The sequence below is a fragment of the Cyrtonyx montezumae genome, unplaced genomic scaffold (assembly GCF_038088225.1).
Source record: "Cyrtonyx montezumae isolate F1298 unplaced genomic scaffold, pur_monq_1.0 scaffold_5, whole genome shotgun sequence".
NCBI lineage: Eukaryota > Metazoa > Chordata > Aves > Galliformes > Odontophoridae > Cyrtonyx > Cyrtonyx montezumae.
This window is the reverse complement of record NW_027072056.1, coordinates 18,548,264-18,561,075: the sequence shown is the minus strand read 5'-3', so window position 1 is coordinate 18,561,075 and position 12,812 is coordinate 18,548,264. Positions and strand designations below refer to the sequence as shown.

Below are 12,812 nucleotides of genomic sequence, written 5' to 3'. Positions count from 1 at the left end.
GTTATCTCTAAATACCTTGGTTGTAATTTAATTCAGGTACAAACTGATATTGAATATTTCACTTACTCATCTTTTTTGAAGCATTCAGGACTTTTGTAAGCTGTCCAACCCGGTATCAGTATATATTAGTCCAAGTTTTTGAAGCAAGAATCGATTTCATAGCATCAGAAAGATATGACGGGCAAGAAATTCAGTGAAAATTCAAATAAGAACTTGCATATTCATTTTTATCTTTGACAAATTAATATATATAGATATATTATTTTTTTCTTCAAAATAAGATTCCTCAAAGATTTTCCTTTTTTTTTTTTTTCTGGCAACACTGAATGTGCTGCTGTAAATTAAAATCTTAAATTTCACGAGCTTTAGATGAGGCACATCATGGTGACACCTCTTTGTCAGCGTGTTAAAAACAGATTTATGGCTTGCTTGGAAGGGATCTGCTTGTTGTAGTACTCCTACTCAGTCAGAGTGCTTTTCAGCTGGAAGCAGTGCCCTTTCACGTGAGGAGATGGATGCTCCACATTGAGTAAAGGCACTCAGAAGGCAGATCTGTAAACAAGCAGGCCTTGGAAACCAACATTCCAACCCATTCCCACAGAAGCCAAACTTGAACCTGAGCTGTTTCAGTGGAAGCCTGCTTACGTGGCAAATTAATGCTGTTTCCTCGTTATGTATGGGTAAGGTATTCAACCTACGCTTTCTGAAATAACCCTTGGCTTTCTGCATTAGGTCCATTAAAATGGCAAACCAAGGAACCAGTGAAGTCTGATGTGTGGAAAAAAAGTATAAAAATAAATAGTCTGTAAAGGAAAATCTTTTCGTTCGACACTACAGAAGGGAAAAGGCTGTCATTTTCATTCTGGGAACTGGAGAGCTGGATGCTACAGGGCATCATCTCTGGGCTTCTTTCAGTAGACATGCATAAAAATACTGCGCTGTCCTTCCAAGATAGCTGATGTACTCATTGCAGTCTTTCTGTAAAGTAATTCATTTGTGATGTGATTTTAAATTGATGTTTCTTTCATAGGTAACAAATGTTCAGGCAAGAACAGTTTCACTGTCATGGTCACCTCCCGCCGGCCTTTTAAACGCAGATAGACACAACAATGGTTTGCCTTACACCTGTACTTATGAGGTTGCCTTATCAGATAAGGGGAGGGATGGAAAATACAAGATTATTTACAGGTAACAGACCATTTTTATACTTGTGCTATTCTCAATTTGTGTTTTCATTAGAAAGCTTCTCTCTGCTTGCAAGAGTGCATCTTGGCATGCCCCCCAGTAGCATGAAGCAGGCACGTTTGCAGCCATGTGCATTTTCTTTCTCTCCATCCCATCTGACCCTCTTGCTGCAGCAGGCTGGCAGGATGCATGTCCCAGGCTCCTCATTGCTTTTCTCCTTCCCACTCCTCAGCACACTGCACTACATAAAAAACTTGAGTTTTCTGTTCCTTCCAATTGCAATAGATTGATTGGAGGGAGAGCACTGCTCAGTGTGCTGTGTTGCTCTGCAGAAAAACCTTGAATACTTGACTCCTAGCAGCCTTAAGCAAAAATTCAGAGGGATTTTTCTGTCTGTAATGTCAGTGATCCTCTGAGCTCAGCTCGTGATCAAGTACAGATGATGTTATGCCTTTCTTTCTTCCTCACTAATGACGTCTGGGATAGAAAACTTTGAGATGGGACCCTGGCTATTGTGAAATAGTTAATCCTTCACAAATGTCACTAAATAGAGTCCAGGTGGTACAGTGTTCATGGAATTTGCCCCGAGACCAAGCTATCTCCATTCTTTATACATCCTGTGAATTTAGGGTATCCCTCCTGGTCTGCTCATGTGCTGCCTTGGGTAATATAAACCGAGAGCATTAACCAGGGAGGTGCTGCCTGCTCCTCTCTGATATTTACACTGTCTGTTTGTGAGTTATCTTCATATGTTAATACATTATGTCGAGCTCTTAAAATGCAAAAGGTGCTTTCAAATCCTTTTTGTGCTTGCTGCTCTGATGGCTGCACATTTTCTCCTGGTTATGAAATGTTGTGCATCTGTTTTAAAGCTGCTCACAGTAATGTGTCTCCTGCTGCTGGCCAGTGTGCAGCCATTAGCTGAGCATGCTGCCCGTGCTCTGCTATGATCAACAGTGATTGCTGTTACTGGGGGCGAAAGAAGGTCCTGCAATGTGTCGGATACATTCTCTTTTTGAGAAGTGCACCCTTTTCAAAAGGGAAAAACTGAATTTTCTGAGATTGGACTATATTAAAAAAAAATTTTTTTAATTAATATTTTCTGAGTTTCTGGCAGCTCAGCAGGCACGTGCTTTTTGGCTGATCTTCTTCCCATGTTTTTGAGACATCTCCCTATATTTTTCCAATTATATGGAATATTTCATTATGGTAGAGAGTTTTCTTCTTTCCCATATGTTTATAAAACTGCAAATAAGCCAAGCACTTACAGAAAACAATTATTATCTATCTAACTACTTACCCACACTGTAATCTTCAGAAAATAGTGAAGTACTGGCATGGGTTGCCCCGAGATGGGTGCCCAGCCCAGAGAGGTGAATGGGTGCCCAGTCCCTGGGGTCACCTGAAGTCAGGCTGTCTGGGGCTCTGATACCTGATGGAGCTGTGTGTCTCTGTGCACTGCAGGGGAGTTGGACCAGATGGCCTTTGTCTCTTTGAGCTCAAATGATTCTATGAAAATCAGCAATATGTGTCTAGAGTCAAACGTTCGTTTACCAGCAAACTAACCCAAAGGAGAAGAATGTTCATTTCAAATTTAACTGACACACCAGCACAATTTTCACTCTTCTCCCTAAAATACCTGAAACTTAGTCCTTCTAATGTTATTGAAAGTTCTTGCTATTAAAAGAGATACAAATCTCTTTCAATCATGTTAGAATATTAATTAAACATCTCCTTGGCACGGTCCTCGCAGAGTGTGGTTCTGGAAATGAAAGCAATGATACTGAGGAAGTTGTGCAAGAAACAGTACTTTTCCTTCTGATGATGGCTCACACTTTTAAAAAGGATTTTGAAATAATAAATGTGCAGGGAGTACAGAAGTAATGCTGTATTGATTCTGATTCTGCCCTCTCAGCCCTGGGAGGGTTGAAAAACACACTAAGCTTTATCTAAATGTCAACAAAATGTAAGGATAGTGTTGAAATAAATAGGTTACTTAAAAGAGGATCATATCTACCTTCTGTTACGTATACAGAGCTTTATAAAGTTTTCAAGAACATGAAGTGGGTTGACAAATTATTCATGTATTGTTTACTACTATTGTTCTGTGGTAGAATTTCTGTTTCTTCTTTTAATTCATAGCATGTAGGAGTCGCTTGTCACTGGAAGACCAATAGCTGTGCTGAGTGTGATGCTGCTTTTCATAATTAATTGATGTTTATTTTTCCTTTTTCTGCAGTGGAGAAGAATTAGAATACAACCTGAAAGACCTTAGGCCAGCAACGGATTATCATGTCAGGTGAGTCAGTGGGAATATGAACATCACTTAAATATAGTTTGATCAGTTGCATGGGAGTAAATCATGCAGAAGTTAATTTAGTCCAACCCAACTGTGAGATGTAGCTAAAGCAAGAGGGAGGAGGCATCTACATTTCTCTTGCTGTATGTATATCTAATGGCCCTGGAAGTGCTTATGTACAAAAATGGGACACCTCAAGCTTTTCCAAAATTTGACTGAAGCAAGTGGTGTTTGGCCACAAGTATTCACAATTATTGTAACACAGATGTGCTAGAAAACCCAAAGATTGTTTGTATAAACACTCCATGCTTCGTGAAGTAAATCTGATTGCAGATCTCCCAATTGTACTGACTGCAGCATCTATTCCATAGAAGTGGATTCACTCTGGCTTCTCTTGATATTTTTAGAGTGTATTTTTCTTTGATTCTAAAGTTGTTTGTCACACAGTTATTAACACATTCTCAGTTCTGCTCCCTGCTGTTTTTAACACCATCTACTCACGCTGTGTTTTTTAAAGACTTTACTTGGGAATTAAGGCTTCAAATTCACATCCTGCTCCCTTATGCTCAACATCCTTTAAAAAGTTCCTTTCGCTCCTGTCTATTGTTTCCTTCCCCTTGTCTGGACAAGGGCTGTTTTTGGCTTTTTCTCATCCAGGCCACTGTAGACTGCTACTGTTAACCTTTTGAAGAACAAGCACTTCTGAGCAAGGACAGAAAACAAACAAAATGTGACTTTCTTCCTCTGATACTATAGCTTCTTTTTCTTCAAAGTTATTACTTTCTGTTGATGCCTTAAGGAAAAGGCTTTTCAAGTATCTCTCAAGTCTGTAAGTAACCTTGCCTGAAATGCTCAGGCTCCCTGGCTAGGTTGTAGTCACAGCCACAGCAGCAGAGGGATGGTAGCAAGGAGAGAGTTGTAGAACACTGCTGAGCTTCCTACTGTAAGCAGTTGAGCATAGTTTTTTAAAGCAAACCTTGAAAGCAGTGCTGTAGCCCCACCAAGTGTGATGTTGAGACCTCATACAATTTCTAAGGGCCCTGGGGGTGTTTGCCCCAGATCTTGGCCAGCTTCCAAATCAATTCATTCTGCCTACCTACAGTTCCCTGTGTTTTCCTGCATGTTTGCCAAATTATAAATCATTTGTGAACAGTTAGCTGTAACTTTTGTTTAAAAAGAATGAGCGACTGCCAAATGTAAAAGTCAGACTTAAAAGGCAGCAGCATGTGTTTGTAGTGGAGGAAACCAACACTGAAAAAGCAGACTGCTTTCTATGACAGTTTTCTTGTTCGTTGAAACTGCATTATGTATTAAGAGCCATGAAGAAATAAATCTGCCAGGTAAAGAAATGTATGTGACCAGCCATTACTCAGCACATTTTTCTGGGTCTGCTTAACCTTGGCAGCATCTCCAAGGACTTCTGTTTTCACACTGCTAAGTGCTGTGTTGGGCCCTGGGCACGTAAAGCAGCCTCTCTCTCTCTGCAGAAATGCAGGATGTAGGTTCAAATATTACTGTGTTGGTAGTTAGAGAGATGATGGCACTTTCCTTTGTGAGAGCCTCTTGGTTCCTTTATGGCTAAAGCAGGTGAAAATGAAGTCGTTAATCACACGAAGGGTTTCTCCTTCAGAAATTCCAGTGCCACCTAATTCCACAACCCTCGTTTGTCTTCACTTTCTTTCCTGAGAGCTGATGTTCCACCAGGCAGGAAGCAGCAGCAGAGCATTTAGTGACAGGGACACTGAACCAACAGCACAGCTTTTCAGTGACTTGCAGAAGGTGCTCCTTAAGCTTTGTCTTTACATGTCTGTGTTCCCAGTTATGTATTTGATTCTCAGCTCTGCCTGTTCCCAACACACATGCACACAGTGTGGCCAGTTGCCAGCTGCAGAGGCAATTAATTAATTGCATTTGTTTTCACTGCTGACTGCTAACAGGTGATCTATAAAACAGCACTAGAGCAGTTCTTGTGAACTTCCCCCTAAGATTTGATTCTATGTAGGTGGCCATTGTGCATAAATTACTCTTATCTACACTAAACAAATTTAGAAATTGCCCTTTCTCATTCAAGTGCACAATAGCTACAGCCAGCCCGGAGGTCATTGTCTGGTCAGGGTTGGAATGTTTTCTGAGTAGAAGACTTCACGTTTGCACTTTCTTTTGCTTCATGGAAAATATGGAGGAGAAAAATACCATTTATTTTTCATCATGTATAAAGGTGTTCAGATGTGCTTTGCTTTCCTTTGTTATTTTTGTAACTGTTACCCTCTCCCCTCCCTCCCCCCCCTATGTTGGGATACAGACGATTTGCCTGAAATCAAGTTGTCTTCCATCAGAGCAATGCTTTTGAGCTGTGTTTATCCCTATTTTTGTGTTTGTTAGTTTTAATTCAGAAAGCTCACTAAATATTGACACTGCAGCTGCACAGAAGCTTGTACTCATGGAGAGTGGCCAGCAATTGCCACCACTGGACATGGCACGTGTGAGTCAAATGTGAACAGAGTATTCGTGGTCACCTTATTTTCTCATCAGTTCATGTTTTGTGGTATTCTGAAGAGCATTTCTGCAGTGTGTGAAATGACACAATAGACAAGGAAATAAATAATTTCTTGTGGTGGAAAGAAAAGGTGATGGTAACAGTACTTCCTAACCTGGTCAGCAAATGTATAACCCATTTCCATGCGTCCGTTTCCAGGGTGTATGCAATGTACAATTCAGTAAGGGGATCCTGCTCAGAGCCAGTAAGCTTCACCACTCACAGCTCAGCACCAGAGTGTCCCTTCCCACCCAAGCCCTCGCACAGGACCAAAAGCTCCTTAACCTTACAATGGAAGGTAGGTAATGCTTGGGTCAGAGTGGGCACCCACAAAAACAGAGGAAAAACACAGCTTGCCAACATAACTGTAAAACATAACTGAAAGTGAGACAGTCATTTTTCAGTAAGGGACATGAACTTGCTCTACTTTTGACAAATCCCTCCCTATGCACTGACTTGACTTTTAAAATGAATGTGTTTCATTACATTCCAGATTCTTCTCATTAGTTGTTAAGAGGCTGCCAAGCTGTGTGCCTTACTTTTATTTTAAACTGTAGTCATATGCCTGGGGGGAGAAAGTAGTTCCCTTATTCCCAAAACTACCTTTTGCTTGTTTTTGTTCATAGGCGCCCATTGATAATGGCTCAAAAATCACCAGCTACCTTCTAGAGTGGGATGAGGTGAGTAACAACCAGTTGAAATAAATAGGTAAATAAATGGCACTTAGGCTTTACAAGGATTTGCTGAGTAAAGAGAAATAATTAAATAGAGGGGAAACTAGAAGTAGGAAAATGAAATCCTGATGCCAGAGGGTAGAGTTGGAGGGTGAGGGGAGCAGTGAGGGGAATGCTTATCATTTGGTGTGTTTTATGCAGAGACACTTTACTGCTTCTGTGCTCTTGAAATTCAATGTTTTACTGCTTGCTTCATGTGCTTAGTTTTTTAATTAGCATTACTTATTATTTAATTGCTTGCATTGTGATGTATCTAAGAGGTATCTTTATGATCTCATCCTTCTGGATGATAAGTGCAGAAGAAAAAACACTGTTTCTGTCTCAAAGGCAGCAGGACATGGTCATACAGCCCTTCGTGTGGAAAATTACTCAAGCTTAACACGATGGTGTCCTTTACACAGTGACAGTACTCTTACAGAAACAGATTCTAGTTTGCTGTCCCAAAGATAACTAACTTACAGTGTTAGTGAGCAGCATGGCACTGAGGAGAGGGCCAAAAGCAAGAGATGTGCAGTGCTGCTTGCTGGAGGTGGGTTCTGGTTCCAAGTCCTCCCTCCTTCCCCTGATTCCTTTATGCCTCCTTGCCATTACACAAGTCATATTTTTGCAGAAAGCATGAGTCAGTGCTTATCGTCTTTGGAGGAAAAATGTATTAGTGACAGAAGGCTTGAGCAACACATTAAAAATAAAATGTGATGAGTCAGGAAGCAAAGAGTGTGAAGGAGTGTGTAGCTGTTCAGTCTGAGAAACGTCTCTTGGAGTTTTTAATATTCTAAAAATAATATTCTGAAGGGAATAGTCTGTTACGAGCAGTTCTCCATCATTTCACTAGTAACATGTTCTCAGATCGATCTGCTACATGTTTGGCATTTGGAACCACTCACTGTGCAAACATTTACTGGGTGCACTATCACAGCAAGTGGGACCTTCATGATGAGAAACCCACTGAACTAAAATTAAACAGTAATTCCAGTGTGGCTGGCTGCCTTTCTGCATAATGGAAGGGGAAAGGTTGTCAGTGTAGAAGGAAAAAATGGAGTGTGAGGGCTGGGAAAGGAAATAAAAAAAACCATTTCTCCAAAAGGACAGGCCAGGATAATCCCATTATACTTTCTGTGATGTCTGGATTCTGCAGTTTTGATCTCTTGCAAAGCTTCCATTAACTGGGAAGCCATGGGAACATAACAACACAGAGGAATGAAGGAGTGGGAGAGGAAAAGGGAGTGAGCAAGAAGATCTGCTGAGGAGAAGGACTAACTACAGAACATTAATACAGTGCACGTATTTTTGATGTTAATTTTGTTTACATGATGCTTAGTAGTTTTTTTTATGTGAAAGTGCTCTTGTCCTTTAAACCTTTTAATACTCAGAATATAACTAGAAAGATTTATTATGCCTCTTTTTCTTTCAGAGGGCAAAAGTAGCTTGTTTTAGGCTAGTGTATGCGCCAGTGGCAAAGAATGCAGGAATCCTGCTTGCCCTAGTCCATCTACTTTGATTACCTTGTTTTCTCAGTAACAGTCCTGAAATCTGAGATCCCAGAGGACAGCTGGCCAGCACGGATGAAAGAATGGCAGCCCATGTCATTTGTAAAGTGTTGTACTCTCACTGCGCCACGTAAATTTCGATTAAGCAAGTGCCCCAGGTTTGTTACAATGCCACACTGTGTTCTGGTGAAATCAAGAAGTAAATACGTGGAGGGAGAGGAGAATGCTTGCCAGGCAACAGCAGAAGCTCTGCCAGAGCTCAGCGAGAGCAGCATTCATTAGCTGTGGGGCACAGGATAAAATATAAACACAGGAAAATCGGTGATCGGAAGGAAATTAAATTGCAACAGCAAAGCAAAGGGGGTTTTTGCATGAGTGGAGAACAAGAAACCTATCCAATAACAAAGTTAGCAAAACACCCTAAGATGGCAGTCTGCATAGAAAATGTGACCCTCTATAATGAGGGCTAGGGCAAGAGTGAGTTATGCATCTCAGACCTCACGTCTCCCCGTGGCTGACAGACCGTGGTTTGTAGTATCTAAAATGCAGCCAGGATCATAGATGGCATTGCTTTCCTGTTCAAAAAGTAAATGTTTGCTGTAAAACGATGGCAGAGGCATGCTGTTCTTTTACAGCCTTAGGGTTAGGTGAACTCTAAGTTGGAACAGGAGGACAGCACCTTACCCTGCCTGCATGGCTGCAGTTCAGATCTCAGTTTTTTCCTGACCTGCAGAGCTTGGAAAATAAAGCAGTGGGTGGACAAAGCTCATCGTGCTGTTTCACCTTTTTTCCTCCCTGTTTGTATTAAGTTGTTTGTTTGGGCTGTTATCTATTACTTAGAAAAGGCAAATCCTTTCTCCATTCTGGTGTAGATCTTTGAATTATTGTTGTAAAGCCTTGCTAATAAACTGGTTTAGCTGCTTGAAAAACTGCAGAGAGGAGTGGGACCTTCATTCTTAACAGAGAGCAAAAAAATCAGCGTATTGTCACTCAAATTGTGTACTTGGTAGCGAAGTTTCCACTGACTTTGGGGGCATTAGGAGCAGCCCCCTCTACCCCAGTAGTTTGAAGTTCAGGGGATCTGGAGGAGCCCACACTTTGAGTGCAGAGATTGGCCCTGGCAGCACACCGATAAAGCAGTGGTTAGAGGAAACACAACTGGCTCCTCAGCGCTTCCCTTTGTCTTAAGAACCTAAAGTGGCCATTTGGTGACTTTGAGCCTAGATTCATCAGTCAGGGTAAAAAAGATAAGTTAAATAAGTTGCATTAAAAATGTATGTGGCTGAACATCACTGTAGAGCTGATGCTTTCTCCAGACACCAGCGTTCATCGAACCTAGTGAACTGCAATTGCGTTGGAAAGTGCCCCTGGCAGTGCTGTAAGAATCAGGCCTTTGTTACTAATTAGACGTGAAATGTTCATTCTGTGATTAAGTGGTAGTAAATAAATGTTTCTCTTGTGCATATGGATGGTGAGAGTACCCTATTCATTGTCCTTGGGACTGTTCCTGAGCCAGAGACAAGGACATGCAGTGTGTACATTTCTGGTCCAGAAAGCATTGCGTTTTAATTTGTGCGAGAGAGAGACAGGTTTATCACCACCCCATTCAGGGCTATAGATGGAGATCATTTTGTTCTGTCAAAAAGTCTTAAATGTCTTGAGGCCAGCTAGGAGAGATGTGCTTTGTACTAGCTGACGCTGTGGTCTGTGCACCCCAGTGGTGGTCCACTAGGACTGGGGTAGGCACATCTCTGCTGTCATGCTTGGGCTTCTGGATGTGCGTTTGCCTTCCTGCCCTATAGATCTGTTATGTGCCTGTGTCACTGCTAGTAGATATGCAAGAGGAGATGTTTGGGTAAAACCATTTGCTTTTTATATACATAAAAGCTGGGTTGGGATGTTTTGTAAGTCCTGTTCTGCTTTCTCAGTGTTTGTATCTACAAATTCAGCCACTTGTGGCAGTGCCTGCTCAATAAATGCTCTGCAGAGATATTTGGGTGCACTTATAATCACCACTGACAGTCTGTGTCACAGCCTGGTGTCAGATTGAATATCAGTCCGATGATTTTTATTGCCAGCATGAACCACATGCAGCAGTTACACTGCCGTGGCCTGGAACAGATTGCCACCATGCCCTCCTGCTTGCAGGTCTGATGCTGGCAGCTTGCCTTCAAGGCCTTTGCAGTGAGGGCTTGGGAAGGGCTGTGCTCTGCTCCTGCATCTATTCTTCTGCATTGGCTCGTCCCTTCTGACAGTGTCTTCTGCAGAGTCAGTAGCCAACAAAACCTGCTTAAAAATCTCTTATCATCTCCATCAACCCTATCTCCACAAGAAACTTCAGCACCATCTTAAGTGAGCATGAGCTTCAAACAGAGCCGAGACAGCAGGTGAACCTTTTAAGATCTCTGTTACTGTGTTGTGTTGTAGTACTGCGAAAATCTAATGGATCTGTGGAGCTGAATTTCCTCTGTTTCCTTGGTCGGGCCCTGATGCCAGCACGGTGTGGGCTGGAGAAAGCAGGACTGGGGAAGTCAGACAGTGGCTGCTCTCCCTCTGAAATTTGTGGATTAGAAATATTTGAGGAAACGATGAAATCTCCCTCTGAAATTTGTGGATTAGAAATATTTGAGGAAACGATACAGTGTATTTTAAGCAACTTATGAAACATTATTTAGAGGATTAGAAGTTGGATGCTGAGTATACAAAGAATAGAGGAAGGATTCTGGGAAAGCTGCAAGGCTCTTGGGTGGCAGCCAGTACCAGCCTGCCAGTTGTGCTTGTCCATAATTATGCCAGCATTAGAGCTTTCATAAATCTTGGGAGGGAAGGAGCAGAGAGACTATTTCCAGGCTATTAATGCCAGAATAATTAGAAATATCGGCCAGCCTATCCAATTAGTGCCAATAGAAGCCGAAATACCAGCCGGTCTGAGTAACTTGAATACCAGTCAGTCTCTGAGTGAGTCTTGGGGAATGTACAATACCAGATCCAGAAGAAAGATATATACAGTATCAGAATCTGTATTGTGATGGAGTTGAAGATTACAAAGGTTACCAAATATTAAAGTTGAGTTTTAACCCACCAGATTGACAAAGTGGAATTTCCATGGTCCGTTGCTCTCAGTTCAGGCATTGTGCTGCAGGTGAGGCTTTCCATGGCTTCCCTTTTCAGCCAGCCATTGCTGCACTTATTAATCACATGCTTAGCATTTGGTCACTTTACTTCTCTTGGAGAAAAAGCATCGGGAAGAGGTGGAAAAAAAACCCCACATCCTTAAGCATGAAATAAAAAGAGATTAAATGTTTTCAATTGCTTTGAAAACAGCGAAGTTGGGGTGATTTTAAACCATCAAAGAAAAATTAATCAAAAGCCTCAGAATCTACAAGAGGATGTTTGCATAAGGGAAAAAAAGCCCCGTTCTTATTAGTCCTGCCCTGATTAATGGTTATTTTACTGAAACATAAGATTAGTAATTGGGTTTTGTGTAGTCGGGGTATTGAACAGGTTACCACTGAGCTGGGAAATAATGAGAGCTCTCCTTTTGTTGAAAAGAACTTTTATCACATAACTGTATACTCAGGGATTTTGGAATGGAAAGAAGCATTCTCACTTATGAGAGGCTTTGGTTTTAGAATTCACCATTTTCTTCCAGTTCCACTCCTGGATTTAGTTGAGCTGTGCAGGTGGGTGAAGTTAAAGGAGAGCATCAGTAAAATGAAGCTCTAATACAGGCGTAGAATAGCACTGGGTAAATAAAAGTAAGTTATGGTTATTTGCCCTTCAGTGCCTCCATACTGTGCAGTGCTGGAGGTCTGTGTGGTTGTTTCTAGTTTGGCAGACACATCTTGGAGATTTACTACAAGTGTTTTGCGGAGCTCTTGCTTCTGTACTTCAATCTGAGTGAAAGGAGGTGGGAATGGATAAGGGCTGGAGAATGAGCATGTCCCACTTGGGCGTTTTGGGAGACTTTAATGATGAAGTGATACACTGACTGTGGGAGAAGAGCGGTGCTTGGGAGGAGGGACAGACCCAAGGAGGTTGGGCTGTTTGAATATTAACTGCAGTGAGGGGCACCTCTATTGGTAATTGTCCAAAATTAAAAGGTGCAGGGACGAGTGCCTGAAATACTCAGTGTCGTAGAAGGGCTCTTCCATCCAAAGCTGCAGACATGAGCCATCTCATGCACCACTTTGAGCTCACGGGCGTGATCTGCTTCTCAAATGCTTTTTGGGGCCTTTGTAATGTTGTCATCCTCTGATTTTGCATTTAAGTTTTGATGTTAAAATCCTTCAAAATGTATTACCTCCGGTAGGCGTTCTCTATATGGAACTGAGCATTCCAGTCCCCTTCCTGATGTTTGACAAGTTGCTCTGTGATGGGTAAATCCCTGCGCTGGGTTCTGTGGGGCGGAGGCTGTGTCCGTCCTGTGGAGCAGCTGGAGCACAGCATGCTGACAATGGGCAGCGAGAGCCCTCTGGTGGGATGAAGTGTTCCTGAACGGCCTGTGGAATCTGGTGTGCAGGAATATTGGTTGCAGGGCTCCTGAGTTGAGTTTCACACCCAGCTCGCGT

The 12,812-nt window shown here is 42.0% G+C and overlaps 1 protein-coding gene across 2 annotated transcripts in view; it reads left to right on the top strand.

Moving 5' to 3' along the window:
* Positions 1–12,812, top strand: part of FNDC3B (fibronectin type III domain containing 3B) — a 145,169-nt gene that overhangs the window by 89,144 nt on the left and 43,213 nt on the right. For both annotated transcript variants that reach the window (XM_065748462.1, XM_065748463.1), the window contains 4 exons: positions 1,031–1,188; positions 3,425–3,484; positions 6,180–6,318; positions 6,647–6,700. In XM_065748462.1, coding sequence (XP_065604534.1) covers positions 1,031–1,188; positions 3,425–3,484; positions 6,180–6,318; positions 6,647–6,700 — 411 coding nt within the window. The remainder of the gene's footprint in view (positions 1–1,030; positions 1,189–3,424; positions 3,485–6,179; positions 6,319–6,646; positions 6,701–12,812) is intronic.